General features: G+C 42.7%; 2 protein-coding genes across 3 annotated transcripts in view; both read right to left on the bottom strand.

The window, feature by feature from the left end:
* Positions 1-4620, bottom strand: part of ppp1r37 (protein phosphatase 1, regulatory subunit 37) — a 27547-nt gene extending 22927 nt beyond the window's left edge. The window contains exon 1 of the mRNA XM_027157543.2: positions 3021-4620. Within this exon, the coding sequence (XP_027013344.1) occupies positions 3021-3594 (574 nt within the window). The 5' untranslated portion in view covers positions 3595-4620. The remainder of the gene's footprint in view (positions 1-3020) is intronic.
* A 13569-nt stretch (positions 4621-18189) lies between these two features.
* Positions 18190-20000, bottom strand: part of bmp16 (bone morphogenetic protein 16) — a 5774-nt gene continuing 3963 nt past the window's right edge. For both annotated transcript variants that reach the window (XM_047822784.1, XM_047822783.1), the window contains one exon: positions 18190-20000. This exon is cut by the window's right edge and continues 477 nt beyond it. In XM_047822784.1, coding sequence (XP_047678740.1) covers positions 19546-20000 — 455 coding nt within the window. In that variant the 3' untranslated portion in view covers positions 18190-19545.

The raw sequence follows: 20000 nt of genomic DNA, 5'->3' as shown, positions 1-20000 counted from the left end.
CACACACACATGGACACACACATACAAAGACACACACACAGTTTCAGGTGGTGATGATTCTCCTCTAACAGGTCTTATTCCTCTGATCTATTTACAGTTATTAACTTTAGTTAATATCATTTCCTGTTTTACACAAATATGAAAGTAAAATGTGCCTGCAGGGTTTCAGCTCATCATCAGGTGTTAAATGTGAGTCTGAAAGATGGTTATTGTGTGTGTGTGTGTGTGTGTGTGTGTGTGTCTCTGTCAGTGTGTGTATGTCTGTGTCAGTGTGTGTGTCAGTGTGTGTGTTTATGTGTGTGTGTCAGTGTGTGAGTGTGTGTGTGGGAACAGAGCAGGAACTCACACTCATTAGTGCAGGCCACACCCACAGGTCACAACAGCAACATTTGGTTCACGCCCACAAGAGACATGGACTATGTGACCATAAAGGCTTTTTTAAACAGCTAATTTACAGAGGATAAGGAAGAGGTTACTGAAAAGGTAAACAACAGGTAAACACCAGGTAAACACCAGGTAAACAACAGATAAACACCAGGTAAACACCAGGTAAACACCAGGTAAACACTAGGTAAACAAACACAGACCTACAGAGAGATAACCACACAGACCATGACAGACAATGTGACTGGTCAAAAACAGATCACCAGATAAATCATCACAGATAAACAGATAAACATCTCAGGATCAGCGGAAGGACAGAAAATTGGAGCTAAAACGATAGACACCGAGACGGACAGCGAGACGATAGACACCGAGACGGACAGCGAGACGATAGACAGCGAGACGGACAGCGAGACGATAGACAGCGAGACGGACAGCGAGACGATAGACAGCGAGACGGACAGCGAGACGATAGACAGCGAGACGGACAGCGAGACAATAGACAGCGAGACGGACAGCGAGACAATAGACACCGAGACGATAGACACCGAGACGATAGACACCGAGACGATAGACAGCAAGACAATAGACACCGAGACGATAGACACCGAGACGATAGACACCGAGACGATAGACACCGAGACGATAGACACCGAGACGATAAACACAGAGACAGACAGCAAGAAGATAGACACCGAGATGATAGACACCGAGACAGACAGCAAGAAGATAGACACCGAAACGATAGACACCGAGACGATAAAAACAGAGACGGACAGCAAAACGATAGACGCAGAGATGATAGACACCGAGACGGACAGCAAAACGATAGATGCAGAGGACATGATGGACACCAAAATTGACACTGAGATCAACAAAGAAATCAGAGATCAACACAGAGATTATCACAAAGGTCATAGATCATGATCACAGAGATGGACACCAAGACGATGACGGGTAAGAGCTAACAAACATGTGACTCTTCTGAGCTGTGAATTTGACCACAGCCAGTGTGTGAGAGTTAAGATCAAATCTCTTGTTGTACAAACAAACCTTCTGTATCTTGGACACATGAGACAGTTTCTAACCGGCTGAGTTTAAACCCTGAGACCTTCAACACAACATTCACAGTGTTCAGTGTAAACACCACAGAGTTCATCTGTTAATTAGCTTTAAAGACAAAACTCAGAGGTGGAATTTCACGTCCCTCGGTAAAGCTGGAGTACAGAGTGACATCATAACACGTGGAAAACATCCTGTTCCTGCTCCTGTGTATGAGTGTGTGTGTGTGTGTGTGTGTGTGTGTGTGTGTGTGTGTGTGTGTGTGTGTGTGAGCATAATGTTTACGGTCTAAACAAGACCACAGCGTCTGGAGTTATATTAAGTTACAAAGCAGAGAGGTAGATTTTCCTAAAAAAACTTCCTGCTCCGGAGTCAGGAGACGATCCTAACACCATCCACTTCCTTCAGGATTTATCTGCAGTACGGAATGTTCTGTGGAACTGAAGGGCTCACAGCTTCTGTGGCAGTAATAAAGGCAGCACATAGACCAATTAAACCCAGCACAGTCAGGTGATGTAATAACTCTGCGTTTTTCTCTCAAAACAAAGAGTTTAAAACACACAACAGTAAAATCCAGAAACGGCTTAAAATAACGATGGCATTGCCGGCCCGAGACTCGAACCCACAACCTTAGGGTTAGGAGTCAGACTCTCTAACCATTAGGCCACGACTTCCCCTCATTACTACAGACATGTCCTGGTCATGTGACCTGCTTGTCCACGCCCTCTAAAACAATCACTTATACGAGGACGTGCAGAAACACACAACCATTTCCTAATTAATATTTCATTGTGTATACAACCCTGTGTATGTGTTAATAAAGGGTTAATTAACACTGGGATACACATCATAGCTCCTAAACTGAGTGGACTTTTGTTCCCTCGGTGTTTAATTTAATTATAAACAGCTGAAACATCAAAGAACTGAGACATTAAATCATTTCCTTTAGTATATGATTACAGACAGTCTTCCATACGGACATCGTTAATTATCTACTGAACATCTCAGCTTTTACACACAAATGGATGGATGGATGGATGGATGGATGGATAGATAGATAGATAGATAGATAGATAGATAGATAGATAGATAGATAGATAGATAATGAAAAAAGCTAAAAGATAAAGGTAAAAAGAAATAGAGATTGAGACAGAAGAATAGAGGAGATGTGGTTTACAGAGGAACGAGGAGCTGAGAATCAGTGTCAGTAATTTAGTCATCACACTGGAGTTTGAGGAGAGACGCAGTGTTGGAACGAAAAAAGCCTCATTTACTGATCAAATGTCCTTTAAATCAGCAGGTAGAGAGCTGCTTCTGTCTCGCTCCATTCAGGACAGGTAAGGTGAGATGTTTTTATGGCTGCTGTTGAAGTGGATTTTGCTGTGAGAGTTAAACGATCCTTAAGCACAGCTGAGAGGAGAAGAAGGAGCTGAACGAGACGAGACGTAAATCTGAGATGTCACCTTTCACATCAGCTCCGGTGTGCTTCCTAAACAGGAACCTGCAGTGTGTGTGTGTGTGTGTGTGTGTGTGTGCACATTTGAGAGAGATATAAAACAGTAAAGTGAACTCACCATGTCTCCATGGGTCCTTTGGTTCCACTGATCCAGACACAATGTCCTTATCTGGGGGAAATGTGACCCTCTTGCCCCCGGGTTTGGGTCCAGCTCCCTCCTGCTGATCCGAGGACAGTGACGGGGACGAAGCTTCTGCGTCGGTCGAACTCGTGGGATCGCCTTCTAAAGTCTCGCCCCGATGCTTATCCCTATCAGACACTACAGAAGCTGCACTGTGGCTCCCCACCAGCACAGTCACCGGGTCGGGCTCCAAAACTCCACTCTCATCCAAACTCAAATCCACACCGATGTCCATGTCCTCATCGTCATTCACACTTCTGACGGATTCTGTTTCCTGCGTACTACTTTCCTCAGGAATGTGAGATGGCACTGAAAGGAAGGTTCCATTGTTCTTCAGCAGTTCTTCTTTATCACTCTTATCCTCGTGTCCCGAGTCCGGACCTTCCGCCTCCTTGTCTATGAACTTGATGCTATTGTGGAGTTCCTCAGAGATGAACGCTGAGCTGTGGTCGTCATCAGACGCTTTCATTCTGGCTTTGCATAAATCTAGTGCTTGATTCTCTAGGTTCATCTTCTCATGTCATGAAGGCCGCAGCACGGCACCGACTCCACACCACCGACTACTTTCTAACTCTAATAACTAATATTACACACTCGAGTTTCTCAGCTAGAGGGAAACTTTACAGGCTGATGGACGAGTGCAACATCTCAGGGCTCCGAACACAAAGCCTAACAACACGGTGTAAATCCTGCAGTCACCTTCATGCTGTTAACATTCAGTCTCATCACACACACACTCACAGATCTTTGTCTGGAACACAAGAAGATTTAGATATTTATTTATATGACTTATAAAGTGCTGAAACCTCCGTGATGTGACGTCACTGCCCAGATTATTGCTGTGTGTGTGTGTGTGTGTGTGTGTGTGTGTGTCTGGATGTTAACACACACAATGTCACATAAACTCAGTAGTATTTGGACATTTCAACAACAATAATATTTAATAATATTACTACCAACCAGCGGGATGTGTAACTTTATGCCAGCGTCATGTTTATCTCTGTATAAACACACAAACTAAACATTAGTGAGTAATCAGATGAACTGATCTGGTGTCAGTGCGACATTATGAGCTGCTCCTCAGTGCATAACATTAAACTAGTGAACACTGATTCAGGCCCAAAGCGCTGCTGTAACAAACTCACACAGATTCCGTCACTATAAAGTCTTTATAAAGCTGCACTGTGATGTCCGATCTGATGTCCGATCTGATGTCCGATCTGAGTGTCGCGGATCGGACAGAAAAACACGGGCGGTATAAAAAGGTCGTCCCTCAGCAGAGCTGCTAACGTTTATAGCCTGTTAGCTCCTGTGACTCAGTAACAAACCGCGACTCTAATCACGGCCTTTTTAAACACTAACAAACACAAACAAACACTAATAAACACTGCCACATAATTCCCTTCATTTAGGAGCAAAACTAGCTTCAATATCGGTTTCAGCTCACAAACGGAACACAAGCTAACGACACGGACACAACAGATTCTACCTGTCCTGCTCACTCGGGTCCAGCGAGGCGTCTCGAATACACGCGCCCGCACTACATAGGCGCCCTACTGAGGGCGCGGCGCCAAGGCTACACCTAGTGCACTAGGGTCACCCTGAGCCGCCATTTGGGATCAAACCCAAACACTGTTTGTTGTTCAGTCGCCGGAACGTCATCACAGAATCGAGTGAAGATTTCCGAGCAGCACATTCGTGCCTTAAACAGGAATTTGTCAGATATACAAATAAAGAAACACAAAACACAGCACATTTCACGACCAAACAACTTCTGTAAGCATTATGTGAATCATTTTAAAATATAATTAAAAATGATTGTACAGTTAAAAAAATAAAGGTTTTCGAATCTGGCGAATCATGTATGAACGAATCGTCAGTTTGTGTGACGTGACGTGTACGCTGATGTGTTCTAACAGAAATCTAGTAATTATTAACAAACTATTTATTTTCTATTCGGTTACAAAACTGTTTGTTTTATTTACATGCAGGAGGAAAATTGATAGGAATAATGATGAAAATAGGAATATAAATAAACAGGAAACATCAATATAATTATTATAACTTATTATTTATTATAATAGTTAATATAACTATTTATTCTTCTTCTAACCCCTCTTCTTCCTCTCCTTCTTCTTCCTCTTCCTCTCCTTCTTCTTCTTCATTGCAGTTCTTGTCTGTTTTTGCTGTAACCCTTCTGTAGGTATTTTATTTATATTGTTATTGATGTATTTTTGCATCATGTGGACTGAGACATTGTAGTGAAAAGACTTGTGCACTTCAGTGGGAAGTGTCTTTATCACCAGGAGTTTAAGAGATATGATGGACAGGTCTGACACACAGCCATCTTGTACACTGATGAATAAGAGAAAGTTCCTGCTCTGATGGTGAGCCATGTTGTGTTGAGAACATGCGTATGATGAAGGTGGAGGTCAGGGTCATGTCAGTCAGACAGCAGGCAGGTGATGCAGAGTGTTAGACAGATTGTAGACTGCAGTGAGATGAGATTCAGCATTTTTGGCTTTTGACATATCACCTGATCAACATGAAGCCCAAGTCCAAGGCCACGGTTCAGTCTGGAGCAGAGAGCCATGTTTCAGCCATCTGAGGGATGCAGCCACACTGAACACCTGAAACACAATAAACTTAATAAAACTCCAGATGTGTCCAGATGTAAGTGTATGTGCGTGTGTGTGTTATGCATGTTCATGTGTGACTCCAGTGCAGGAAACAGCAACTTTAAAATGACAGAAAAGGTTTAAAAATAGTTTTATTGGTTTGCAATAATAATAATAATAATAATAATAATAATAATAATAATAATAATTTCACTCATGCTGGTGGAAGTTCAGGACAGTTGTTGTAGTTGTCACCAGTAGGGGGCAGAAGGTCAGTGTGGTGAAGTTTAAACCCTTTCTGTCTGTTGGAGTCTGATTACTCTGTGCAGTGTGTATATTTCATTATAACCCTGTTTTTAAACATCTTACACACACCATGTGGACATTTTGATGAATTATAAAGGTTTCAGGATAATGACATGTGGGCCGCTCAGTTCACTCTTTACTCTAGTCTTTATTTAGTGACTTTAGTGACGTGACATACGGCTAAGTACGGTGACCCATACTCAGAATTTGTTCTCTGCGTTTAACCCATCAAAAGTGCACACACACACTGTGAACACACACCCGGAGCAGTGGGCAGCCATTTTATGCTGCGGTGATACCTGGGGAGCAGTCGGGGGGGGTTCGATGCCTTGCTCAAGGGCATCTCAGTCGTGGCCGGCCCGAGACTCGAACCCACAACCTTAGGGTTAGAGACTCTCTAACCATTAGGCCACGACTGACCCGTATTTATAAATAAGTTTCTATTACTCCTGAGCTGGAGAAGTTTTATCTGAATAATAATGCAGTTATTCATCCTAAAAATGTGCAATTAACATTTAAATTAAAACGTCACAAGTGGCTGAAGCAGAAACCTGAAGTCACACAGTAATAAACTGTGTGAAAAGAAAAGAAATGCGTTATTCTGTACATCTAAACAAACTTCCTAAATCTTTGTGATGATCGAAACCTGTCAAAACCTGAAGGACTGAAATGTCCTCTCAGATGTGTTAATAAAGTGTTTATTGGACATTATCAGAATTATTTTTCATGTTTAAATACAAAACTCTGGTGATGAAGGAACACATAAAAGAAATAAAGATTCATTACAGAGTAAATCATTATTTTATTAACAATATCATTTATTATATTTCTAGATTTTATATATACAATACTTGAACTGGATGAACTCCTTATTGTGTGTTAATTAAAATGATTATCAGATAAATGGAGAAGATTAGAGAGGTGGAGGTGTGGGAGCCTTGTCCTTGGGAACATCATCAGATTCTCTCAGGTGTGGAAGTTCCTTATTTGGCTCCATAGTAAATGGCAGGTCTGTGTGAACTTCCTGTCAGGTGGGCAGAGGATTTCCCAGAGTAAATCCCACAGTCCATCAGCGCTCCTGCCTGATTCATTTCACAGGATCCGAGCTCGTGAGGGAGCTCTATAAGATACTAAGTTTCTATGCAGATCCATATGTTATAACTAAGTTTGAGAGGTTCGAGAGCGCAGATATTGAACTAATGAACGCTCCGAACCGGAAACACAAGTACAGGATGGGATCTCTTTATCGTTTCCATACCCTTCCATTGCATTCCTGAAACACATTAACCGTATGTGAGAATATGTCAGGTGTTTTATATAGATAACTCCCGATACTAACACCGTTTTGAGCTTGGGAGAGAGCAGGGAGAGAGATGAGAGATCCGCAGAGGCATCCTCGAATGGACATGGAATGACGGCACCGACCATCGGCATTGAAGTGACAGAGTATTGAGATACTATTGACGCGGGATTGAGCAGATGAGATCCGAGCATGAGAGATGGCAGGATGAGATTGTGTTTGTGTGTGGGTGTGGGGGGGGTGTGGGTGTGGGTGTGGTGAGCGTGGTTGTGTGTGTGGGGTCGTGTGTGTGTTTGTGTGTGATGATGGTGTTGCTGTGAATGAGTGGGGGGGGGTGGATGTCGGAAGTTTCTGAGTTGTCGTTGGTTTGTCGTACTGTGAACGGGGCTGTAGTGCATGTGTGGTGGGGGGGTGGGTGGGGAGTGTGCTTTTCTATCGCTTTCCTCTTACTCTTTTTCAACCCTTATATTTCCCTTTCCCCGTACTTACATTCACATCGAATACTCTTGCGTTCCTTTAAACCACCTGTTACTATCATATTCCCTCCGCCACCTGCAGCCCAAAACCCGGGAGAGAAACTGGAGGCTCCGCTCACTTACCCTCCTCGAGTTTTCTCTCTTTCTGGTGAGTGATGGCCGCATAGTAGTTGCATTGGTTTGGCAGTTATGTGAGTGTTGGCTTCTCTTCTTTATTTCTTGAGGGAGCAACTTTCTGTCCTCCTTTGTGTGTATCCTGTGGGGTAGTCGAGTATAGGGCCCTTCGCCTGCTCCCTCCACCTTGTGGTGTGAGGCGCCTCGTGCCCTCTGTTTATTCTATTTCTCTGCCTTTCTATGAGTGTGGGGTTCGTTTCCCTTTCTCGCGTGTGAGTGTGAGGTGAGGGAGTCGTGGTGAGATGCATCGTTGTTTATGTCTCCCCTCCCGCTGTCCGTAGTGTGAGTGTGGCTGGTGCGCGGGTGTGGTGTGGGTAGCAGTTCGGGGCTGTGGCGATCGGGATGTGATGACCTCCAGGTTAAGCTCGTCATTCTCCTTTGTGTTCAAAAAAACAAAATTAAAAAACAAAAAAAAAAAACCCCCCCAAAAAAAAACAAAAAAAAAAAAAAAATAAAAAAAAAAAACCCCCAAAAAAACAAAAAAACCCCCAAAAAAAAGAAAAAAAAAAAAAAATCACAACCCAAAAGAAACAAAACAAAAAACAAAAAAAAAAAACAAAAAAACCACACACACAAAAAACAAATCACACACAAAAACCAAAACCCACCCACCCACAACCAAACCCAAAACACACCAACACACCACACCACACACCCACACAAAACACACACACACACACCCCCCCCCCACGGACCACACAAAAAACAAACACCACCAACCCACACCACACCCCAAAAACACACAACCCCCACACACCCACCAAAAACCCCAAAAACCCACACACACACAAAACACAAAAAAAAAAAACCCCCCACACCCAACCCACACACAAACACACAACCACCACACCCACACCACACGCACAGCACCACACACACACAAACCACAAACAACCCACCACACACACACACACACCCCCACACACACACACACACACACACACACACTTCCTATCCCACCTGATGTTTTATTTTTGACAGATTTATCTGTATCCTGGTGCCAGGCGTTGTTGTGGAAAACCCCACGTAGGAAGTCACCAGTTTGGGGCACATTAATCAAAGTTCTACAGAATCAGGACTCCCCTTTTCCGTTCTTTCCCTTCTTTCTCTCTTTTTTATCCTTTCTCCTCTCATTTGTTTTCTAAGGACAGGAAACAGGAAGCTGCGGGCTGCAGACAGCACGGGGGTGATGGGACGGGGCGGGAGGAGGAGGAGTGCCGGCTGTGCTCTGATGGCTTCCACATGCTCACACGGTTTTCCTATCAGACGAGTGTTTCTCCTCCATACAGCAGTGAGAACCCGGGGAGATATAAACACCGTACGCAGAACCACTCTGTTACTGAGCACCTGTGTGTGGGGATTGATGAGGACTGGCCAAAGAGCCTTCTGTTCCTCTGCCACGTACTTTCAGAAGGAGAGAGAGAGAGAGAGAGAGAGAGAGAGAGAGAGAAAGAGAGAGAGAGCGAGAGAGAGAGAGAGAGAGAGAGGCTCCATTTCTACCTCCTACTCCTCTTTATCCTCTTTTCTGTCTGTCCATCCAGTCCACCTGTGCTCTTCTGCCCCCGGTCCACCACTCCATCTGTTTTGCCTTTTTCTTTCTTTCTTTCTTTCTTTCTTTCTTTCTTTCTTTCTTTCTTTCTTTCTTTCTTTCTTTCTTTCTTTCCTCCACATACCACCAGTGTCCCTATAAATGCACACACATTTCCCTTCCATCTCTCTGTTGCTTCTCACTCACTCATAAAACAGAAAGCGTGTGTGGGTTTTTGTGGTGTGGGGGTGTGGGGGGTGTGTGTGGGGGGTGGGGGGGTGGGGGTGTGGGGGGGTGGGGGGTGTGTGGAGTTCAGAGTGTGTGTGGAGATTAGAGTGTGTGTGTGTGGAGATCAGAGTGTGTGTGGAGATCAGAGTGTGTGGAGATTAGAGTGTGTGTGGAAATCAGAGTGTGTGTGGAGATTAGAGTGTGTGTGTTGAGATCAGTGTGTGGAGATCAGTGTGTGTGGAGATCAGTGTGTGTGTGTGTGTGGAGATCAGAGTGTGTGGAGATCAGAGTGTGTGGAGATTAGAGTGTGTGTGGAGATCAGAGTGTGTGTGGAGATGAGAGTGTGTGTGGAGATGAGAGTGTGTGTGTGGAGATCAGAGTGGGAGATAAGAGTGATGTGTGGAAGATCAGAGTGATGTGTGTGTAGATCAGAGTGTTGTGGAGATCAGAGTGGTGTGAGATTCAGTGTGTGGAGACCAGAGTGTGTGTGGAGATCAGAGTGTGTGTGTAGATCAGGAGTTGTGTGTGGAGATCAGAGTTGTTGTGTGGAGATCAGAGTGTGTGTTGAGATCAGTGTGTGGAGATCAGAGTGTGTGTGTAGATCAGAGTGTGTGGAGATCAGAGTGTGTGTGGAGATCAGAGTGTGTGTGTAGATCAGAGTGTGTGGAGATCAGAGTGTGTGTTGAGATCAGTGTGTGGAGATCAGAGTGTGTGTGGAGATCAGAGTGTGTGTGTAGATCAGAGTGTGTGGAGATCAGAGTGTGTGTGTAGATCAGAGTGTGTGGAGATCAGAGTGTGTGTGGAGATCAGAGTGTGTGTGGAGATCAGAGTGTGTGTGTAGATCAGAGTGTGTGGAGATCAGAGTGTGTGTGGAGATCAGAGTGTGTGTGGAGATCAGAGTGTGTGTGGAGATCAGAGTGTGTGTGGAGATCAGAGTGTGTGGAGATCAGAGTGTGTGGAGATCAGAGTGTGTGTGGAGATCAGAGTGTGTGTGGAGATCAGAGTGTGTGTGGAGATCAGAGTGTGTGTGTAGATCAGAGTGTGTGGAGATCAGAGTGTGTGTTGAGATCAGTGTGTGGAGATCAGAGTGTGTGTGGAGATCAGAGTGTGTGTGTAGATCAGAGTGTGTGGAGATCAGATGGACCTGAGAGTGATGTCTCATGTACAGTTTCTTGTTAAACGAAGTGAAGACCAGTCAGAATGAGCAGCAGGTGGTTTTGGTGCTAAAACTTTTCTCTGTCACGGTTTCAGGGGACGAAGCTGAAGGGAGAAGAAGCTGAGTGTCCTGGTCTCACCTGTCATCTACAGAGTCTTTACAAAACCAATGACACCTCCATCTTCACCCTCACCCTCACCTGCACCTCCACCTTCACCTTCAAACTCCCCCTCACCTCCACCTTAATCATCACCATCCCTACAGCCTTGTTAGTTTCACTGATACTGCAGTGTCATGTTTATTCTGCACCTCATAGAATGATTCTGCTCAGATTTTGTTCAATTCTCAGCAGCTTCCTGACTTTTTCTTTCTCTTCTGTAATAAAAATTCTGTAATAAGATATATTCTTCTTCTCATTATTATTATTATTATTATTATTATTATTATTATTATTATTATTATTATTATTATTATTATTATTATTATTATTCATGACTAATTAAAAAAAGAGAAAGAGGGAGAGAGTCAGACAGGAAAGACTGCGTAACTACTTTCAGGTCTGTAGTAGTTTTCCACCTAATGTCCCTGGTTGCCATGGTGATGGGGTGGTTTACATCCTCCCACCTATCCGGGTTTAAAAATAACCTCCAGTCCAACCTGACAGTCCAAAGCCCTTGTGTGTGTGTGTGTGTGTGTGTGTGTGTGTGTGTGTGTGTCTGTGTGTGTGTGTGTGTGTGTGTGTGTGTGTGTGTGTGTGTGTGTGTGTGTGTGTGTGTGTGTGTGTGTGTGTGTGTGTGTGGTTTTCTCATCGTGCTGGACGATCTTCTGTGATTTATCTTATGTGGAGTTGTGGCCAAAAACGGAAGCGAGGATGTTGATCGTTCTCTTGCTGTGAAACCTTCAGGCCTCCAGCCGCTGATCTTAAACACTCACAGTATGAGTTCACTAGAACCAACACAGAGAGCTGAGGATCTGATCAGAGTCTAATCCAGATATTTACATGACAAAGATTAGTCTGATCATCACAGCAGCTCCGTTCATGCGGTAATATACTGCTGAGATAATCTCAGGTTTCAGGTCACACCTGACAGTCTGTGTTTTCTGTCTCTGATCCATCTCAGGTGTATCTCAGTGGTCTAATTAGCTACCACATGACTCAGAATAAATGACACCCTGGAGCTCTGAACTTTATGACTAATAAACATGTGATTTGTGAGTTATAACCTGTGTCTGAAGTCATGACGTCTGTGTGTGGAGGAATAAACAATCCTCACTGTTTCCTTTGATTCCAAATATGGTCCTGTGGGTGGAGCTATAAATCATTATTAATTATTAATGTTCATTATGAATCATTTCACTATAAAATGAGGAAAAACAATTTTCCGTGTTTTTTTTATTCAGATCCGACCAGCAGTGAAGCGGATGAGGATGAGGATGAGGGTGTGTGAGGAATTCTGGGACGGAGCAGTAATCTGTCTCTCGGCTCAGACGAAACACACAGATGTTTAAAAAGCGTTAATCTAATCATTCTTCCAGGCCTCTTCCTTCACCTCCGCTCTTTCCCCTCGTCTTTCCCGTGCTTCTTTTGGAAGGGATGAAATGTGCTTTAATATTCCTCAGGAGCATCATGTCCTGTACAGAGCGATCGGCTGCACTTATTCATCCTCCTGTTAGCAGCCATGTTTGTGAGGAGAGGAGACATGTGTAAATGCAATGAGGAGCTTCTTAGTTAGGAAGAACAGGGAGAATCAATGGAAGGCAAAAAATCATGGAGAAGACAGAAAAAGAGGAGGAGTGAGGTAGATGAAGGCTCGTCTATTGTTCTTCTGTAACGAAACCCCTGTTGATGATGAAACCTTCAGCTGCACTGACTGCGTAATGAAGAGTCGATCAAACCCATTTTAAAAAAAAATTTTTTGTTTTTTAGGCGAGGGGTGTTTTTAAAAACGGGATAAAATTTTGGGCCCAAAAAAGGAATTAATTATTTTTTAAAAACATGGTTTTAAAAAACTTTTTAAAAAAGGGGGGGGGAAAGGGGGGAAATAAAAGGGAAAGGATTTCTTAAAAAAGGAAAAAAAGGGATTTTTTAAAAGGTGGGGGTCGTCCCAAAAAAAAAAGGAGAGAGGTAAAACCGGGAAAAAGGGGGGAAAAAATCTCGATCTCTATATTCTAGCTATATATCTCTCTCTCTTAACGTTCTCTCTCTGGCTGGTCTCTCTCTCTCCTCCCCCCCCACTCTCCCCCCCTTCTGTCTCTCTCCCTCTCCCCCCATATGTCTCTGTCCCTTTCTGCTCTCGTCTCGATAGCTCATAATCTCTCGCTCTATATATCCATCTCATATGTCTCTCTTCTCCCCCCCTCTTCTCGTCTCTCTCCCCCTCTGTCTCTCTCTCTCTCCCTCTCTCTCTCTCCCCCCCCCTCTGTCTCTCTGTCTCTCTCTCTCTCTCTCTCTCCCTCTGTCCCCCCCTCTCTCTCGCTCTCTCTCTCTCTGTCTCTATGTCTCTCTCTCCCTCTGTCTCCCCCCTCTCTCGCTCTCCCCCCCTCTCCCTCTCCCTCTATCTCCCCCCTCCCCCTCAAGTGTTTATATAAGTGTTTATTCCTCTTTTTTTATTTTTTCCAACAATCTCTGTCTTGTTTTTCCCTCAGTGTCATGAATGGCTGTTGCTATTCCCTACCTGGACACTAGGGGGACATTCTGACAGTTTTTGTGTCATGTGCTTTTGTGTGTGGTTTGTTCCTGTTCCTTGTGTTTCACTGATTGTTACCCCTATTTATACCAGTTGTCTTGAGTCCTTGTCTGTTGTTTTTGTTCCTGTTTCCGTCTTCCTGCGTTTTATTTTCTGGTTTCCAGTATTTCTAGCCGTGGTTTATTTTTTCCCCTAAATTAAAAACCCACATTAAAAATGTTTTCCCTACATCTGGGTCTGAATTTTATCTGTGAAGACGTCCCTGTTCTCTGACACTCAGTCATGTAAATCATATATGACATATAAGGAATAATAAACTTATCATATAAATTAAATTCCTCCTATTTGTAGTATGATAATTATCAGTGGAATTATCATAAAGATTTGTGTGTTATTGTCAGGCTGCACCTGAAGGAGCTGCACGCCTCCATCTCGCTCACTACAGCCACAGAAACCATGCTGCTCCGAGAGAGACCTTAAGGATGAGAGACCAAGGGATAGACAAGGTGAGAAAAAACAGAAAGAAGAGGGAATGTGGTTTCCAGCTTCTGCATCATAATCCACCTGAATAAACATCATTCATCATCCCAGAGAGCGAGACGGAGGAGAGGGGTGTCGACTCCACCTGTCACTGTGTGTTATATCATCCACCTCACCATCCATTCATGATCCTCACTGTCTGTATGCTCTCACACGCCCCATGAGTCTCACACGTATAATAAACTCAGAAAATATGTATCATGTTATAAAGCATTCATAAGTTAATATAGACAGTTAAAAGTTTATCTTAATTAAGGATTAGGAATTAATTAATATGATTTATTATAAACCTGCCTTAATATTATCATTACTCACTAAACATAACACTGATATAAAGTGTCCTGTGAACAGTTTATAAATGTACATGAAACTCTGCACTCAAGGGTAATGCAGCTTCATAAATGATCATAACAAGGTACATAATGCATTGTTGTGGCACTGCCATAAACACACATATTCTTCAGGCATTAGAGGTGTGAGAAAGAAATGCCAGAAATGTTTACACAAGTCTTATTAATGAACATTTATATAAATAAAGTTGAAAAAATAAATTCTGTCCACGTATTTTAAGCATTCATACAAATCATATAAGCAAACGCAGACAGACCGAAGCCTGCTGGAATGAAACATTAGGGTTATGACACTTATGAGAAAAATCTGAATTTGTTTATTATGTCTTTAAACCGGGGTCACGGTGGCTTAGTGGTTAGCACGTTCGCCTCACACCAGTGTCAGGGGTTCGATTCCCACCTCCACCTTGTGTGTATGGAGTTTGCATGTTCTCCCCGTGCCTCGGGGGTTTCCTCCGGGTACTCCGGTTTCCTCCCCCGGCCCAAAGACATGCATGGTAGGTTGATTGGCATCTCTGGAAAATTGTCCGTAGTGTGTGAGTGTGTGTGTGTGTGTGTGTGTGTGTGTGTGAGTGAATGAGAGTGTGTGTGCCTTGTGATGGGTTGGCACTCCGTCCAGGGTGTATCCTGCCTCGATGCCCCATGACGCCTGAGATAGGCACAGGCTCCCCGTGACCCGAGAAGTTCGGATAAGCGGTAGAAGATGAATGAATGTCTTTAAACCAGTTTTTGTAAAAACTGTTAAAACTGCAGTTTTTTGGTGAAGCAGACATGAGTACATTCCTGATGATTACTGTATGTTGGAAGAAGCTATTATACATGTCATATAGGGGTTATGTAGGTGATGTAGGTGATGTAGGTAATGTAGGTGAAGTAGGTTATGTAGATTATGTAGGTGATGTAGGTTATGTAGATTATGTAGGTGATGTAGGTTATGTAGGTGATGTAGGTTATGTAGGTGATGTAGGTGATGTAGGTTATGTAGGGGATGTAGGTGATGTAGGTTATGTAGGTGATGTAGGTTATGTAGGTTATGTAGATTATGTAGGTGATGTAGGTTATGTAGATTATGTAGGTGATGTAGGTTATGTAGATTATGTAGGTGATGTAGGTTATGTAGGTGATGTAGGTGATGTAGGTTATGTAGGGGATGTAGGTGATGTAGGTTATGTAGGTGATGTAGGTTATGTAGGTTATGTAGGTGATGTAGGTGATGTAGGTTATGTAGGTGTTGTAGGTTATGTAGATTATGTAGGTGATGTAGGTGATGTAGGTTATGTAGGTGATGTAGGTGATGTAGGTTATGTAGGTGATGTAGGTTATGTAGGTGATGTAGGTGATGTAGGTGATGTAGGTTATGTAGATTATGTAGGTGATGTAGGTTATGTAGATTATGTAGGTGATGTAGGTTATGTAGGTGATGTAGGTGATGTAGGTTATGTAGGTGATGTAGGTGATGTAGGTTATGTAGGTGATGTAGGTGATGTAGGTTATGTAGGTGATGTAGGTGATGTAGGTTATGTAGTTGAACATTAACTTTGAGCCTGAAGAAAAATTCCTTGTTATATCAGAGTTATAACAGATTATAGCTGCTGTTTTTCTCTCAGTTGTTACTGCTCAAGTCTACAGCAGTGAGAATGTCTGTGTGCAGTGTTTATAACAGGTTATATTGTGTGAGTGACAGGTGAGTCCTGTGTTTAGTGCCACATAGACAGGTGAAATATTTCTCCACTTTCCTTTAATGAGAATTTCATGAAGTCTGTGTCGTGTCCGTGCCAAGACTTTTCCTCACTGGTTTTTCGATTTTCCTCGGTACACACCATCACGCTGGCAGCCCGAGACAGGCCATGAAACACATCACTCCATCCCAACACTCTGTAAACTGGCCCACATACTGCTCGGTCTTATAAAATATTTAGCCTTGCTGAAATTGTAAAAGATTTTAAAAGGTCACATAAGACGCTAAAAAGCCCTAATAAGACTTCATGCTCTTTTATTTTATTGAGTTTTATTGTCCTGCAGCTGAAGATAAGAGTGAAGTAGCTGCAAAGTGGACATCAGTCAGAAATGACACTAATGCTGACAGGATGAAATACACAAGATGTTTTATTCTCCAAGGAGAAGCAAGTCTGAGATGAGAGAAGGATTAAGTGAAGAAAAAGGTGTTCCAGTTGTTCTTTATGCTGTCAGTCATTAGACGCTTCGATGCAGAGCTAAAATGGATTTAACACAGATCTCACATGGCACTTTAGCACAGAAACAAATCCATCTAACATTCTGTTGTAGTTTCTAGATGGCAGCAGGGCAGGAGCAGGGCAGGAGCAGGGCAGGAGCAGGGCAGGAGCAGGGCAGGAGCAGGGCAGGAGCAGGGCAGCATCCGCTCCGGATACAATATGGACACCAGAGACAGCTCATGTGTACGACACGGCCAAATGAATACAATACAGAGAACCTGCAACAACCAAGCTGTCCACTTTCTAATGATTTGCTCCGTGGACAATAAACTGGACTACATCTGACTCGACCGCACTACAAGGCGAGAGCTCACACACAGTGTACTGGAGTCAAATTTATAAATAAATTATTAAAAAGTCTGATGTTAATAATAACAACTCTTTGCTAGATTTCTATAAAAAAGTTGATATTTAATACCTCACTAACATCTTCATCATGACGAGTTAATCATCATCAGTTCATGAGGAAATGAATGAAGGTCATAAACATCAGTCTGAGTCGTAACACACAGTAACAATTAAATAATAACTAATTAAAGCTGAGTCAGCTCATTAATAATCGCTTTATATCATGAATGTGTGTGTGTGTGTGTGTGTGTGTGTGTATGTGTGTGTGTGTGTGTTTGTGTGTGTGTGTATATATTTGTGTGTGTGTTTGTTTGTGTGTTTGTTTGTGTGTATATGTGTGTGTATGTGTGTGTATGTTTATGTGTGTGTGTGTGTGTGTGTGTGTGTGTGTGTGTGTTTGTTTGTGTGTATGTGTATGTATATATGTGTGTGTGTGTGTGTGTGTATATGGGTGGGGGGTGTGTGCTTGTGTATTTGTGTGTATATACAGTATATATGTGTGTGTGTGTATTTGTGTGTTTGTGTGTGTATGTATGTATATATATACAGTATACAGTATGTGTGTGTGTGTGTGTGTGTGTGTGTGTGTGTGTGTGTGTATGTGTATGTATATATACAGTATACAGTGTGTGTGTGTGTGTGTGTATATATGTGTGTGTGTGTACTTGTGTGTTTTTGTATGTGTGTATGTGCGTGTGTGTTTGTCTGTATGTGTGTGTGTGTGTGTGTGTATATATATACAGTATATGTGTGTGTGTGCATGTATATATATATCTACAGTATGTGTGTGTGTATGTGTATTTGTATATTTGTGTGTTTGTGTGTGTGTGTTTGTGTGTGTATGTGTATTTGTGTGTTTGTGTGTGTGTATGTGTATTTGTGTGTGTGTATATATATACAGTATACAGTATGTGTGTGTGTATGTGTGTGTGTGTGTTTGTGTGTGTGTGTGTGTGTGTGTGTGTGTGTGTGTGTGTGTGTGTGTGTGTGTGTGTGTGTGTGTGTGTGTGTATCATTACGCAGGATTTTGTTACCTGTGATGTAGAAGATTTCACACTTTTATAAACTTGAGCATTTTTTCCTCAAATGTTAAAATATTAATATATAAAAATCTCCTGTGAGGTTGAGAAGCTGCTTTAAAGAGCGATATTCAGCAGACAGTTCAGTTTGGTTCATTTTTATTTTTTCACACATCAGACGTTTCCACAGACGGTGTGTTAAAGCAGCTGAGAGCATCGCAGTGCTGAAGCTTTAATCAGGACATCATCAGAACATTTAAATGACCAACGTGGAGCTCACAGTGTGACACTGTGTCTGAGCTCCACACGCTGAGGCAGCGCTCACTGACGTTACAGGAAACAACGGTGATGTGACGTCTCACTTTCATACAGAAATGAAGACTTGACCTTCAGTGTATTTGCAAGAATTTGAAATATTTGTCAAGATTAAATATGCATTTGTAATTTAAATAGATACACATATAGATATAGATATATATGCTCTTTAAATTAGATTTACTGTCAGATATTTTTTGTTCAGCCACTTTGACATTTTTTTTGACTGCAAGGAAAATTAATATAACACCATAAATAATAATAATAATAATAATAATAATAATAATAATAATAATAATAATAATAATAATAATAATAATAATAATAATAATAATAATAATAATAACAGATACATTCCTTCAATAAGAGCTTGTCTACTGTCAGAGATGCTAAAATACTTTCTAAAGAGAAGAGAAGTGCTGCTGTTTCAGTCTTTTCTGTAAATCCACATCCACTAGAAGATTATTATTGAATAGTGAACTTGTGACTTCAAGCTGAACGAGAGTCTAATGTCTTTTATCCAGGAGCTACGTTTCCAATGAAGTGACTTGATGCTACTGAGAGGAAGAAGAAGGTGTGAAACAGGAAGTACACAACAACATGGACAAGGGAAGAGACGAACAGAACTGCAGTGGTGTTTACAGCAGAGATGGGACGCTGGACGAGTCGTGAGCAGAACCACACACAGGGACACAGAGACACAGAGACACAGAGACATAGACTTTGTTCAGATAAGCAGCTCAGTTCAGATTTGTAAAGCACGTGATGTAACCGAGTACGAGTTCGTTCTTCAGAAGGAGCAGATTATGTGACACAAACACAGATACCACAAAACCCAAACAGGAGGCAACACTATTGTGTACTGATGGTGGACGGAGTAAATATTCTGCTCGTTTATTGATGTCCCCAACACACTGATTAGCGATGTGATCAGTGATTAGCTACAGCTTAATAAAACGAACCCAATGCAAACACACAGACACGTTTTCTTAGCCCTGAGAATCTAAAACTGGATTTAAGGAATAAATCAGGTTCGCGCTGCTTTATGAACAAATCAATGCACCGCCACAGGACAGGAACTTAATGGTGCCTTTGAAAAAGCTTGGATCTGGAGGTTTGTGGGGAATTTCATCTGCTTGCGCTTCCATGTTTTCATGCTTTTTGCCCTTATTTCTGTCCCTTGTTACCGGCAGCCGCAGCCCTCCACTACCATATCCTGATAGTTTTTCAGTATCACGTGATCTTCCTGGTCCAGATAAAGGAGTGCGATCGGACTGAGGGCCGTTGGTACACAGCAGGCTCGAGGCACAGCTCCATTAACCGAGTTCAGCAGTGTCTGCACCATGGCATGGCTAGACGAGTTCATGTGGTCAGCGAGGGGAAAGCGGCACTCACCCAGGCAGAAGAAGGCATCGTAACCAGTCGGTGCTATGATCCATTTGTTCCACCCGACATCTTTGAAGTCCACGTAGAGAGGATGGCGGCGGCATCTAGAGCGAGACAGGCGTTTCAGCTTGGCTGCTCGACCACCATTATTCCTCTTTACCCGTCTGTCTGTCCACACGTCGTGCCAGCTTATCTGTGACCCCTGACCTCTGTGTTTATTAGCCCTGTTTCCTCCCCTCTTACCCCTGGGGG

This window comes from Tachysurus fulvidraco, chromosome 13, assembly GCF_022655615.1.
Source record: "Tachysurus fulvidraco isolate hzauxx_2018 chromosome 13, HZAU_PFXX_2.0, whole genome shotgun sequence".
Taxonomy (NCBI): domain Eukaryota; kingdom Metazoa; phylum Chordata; class Actinopteri; order Siluriformes; family Bagridae; genus Tachysurus; species Tachysurus fulvidraco.
This window is presented reverse-complemented; position numbering and strand designations above follow the sequence as displayed.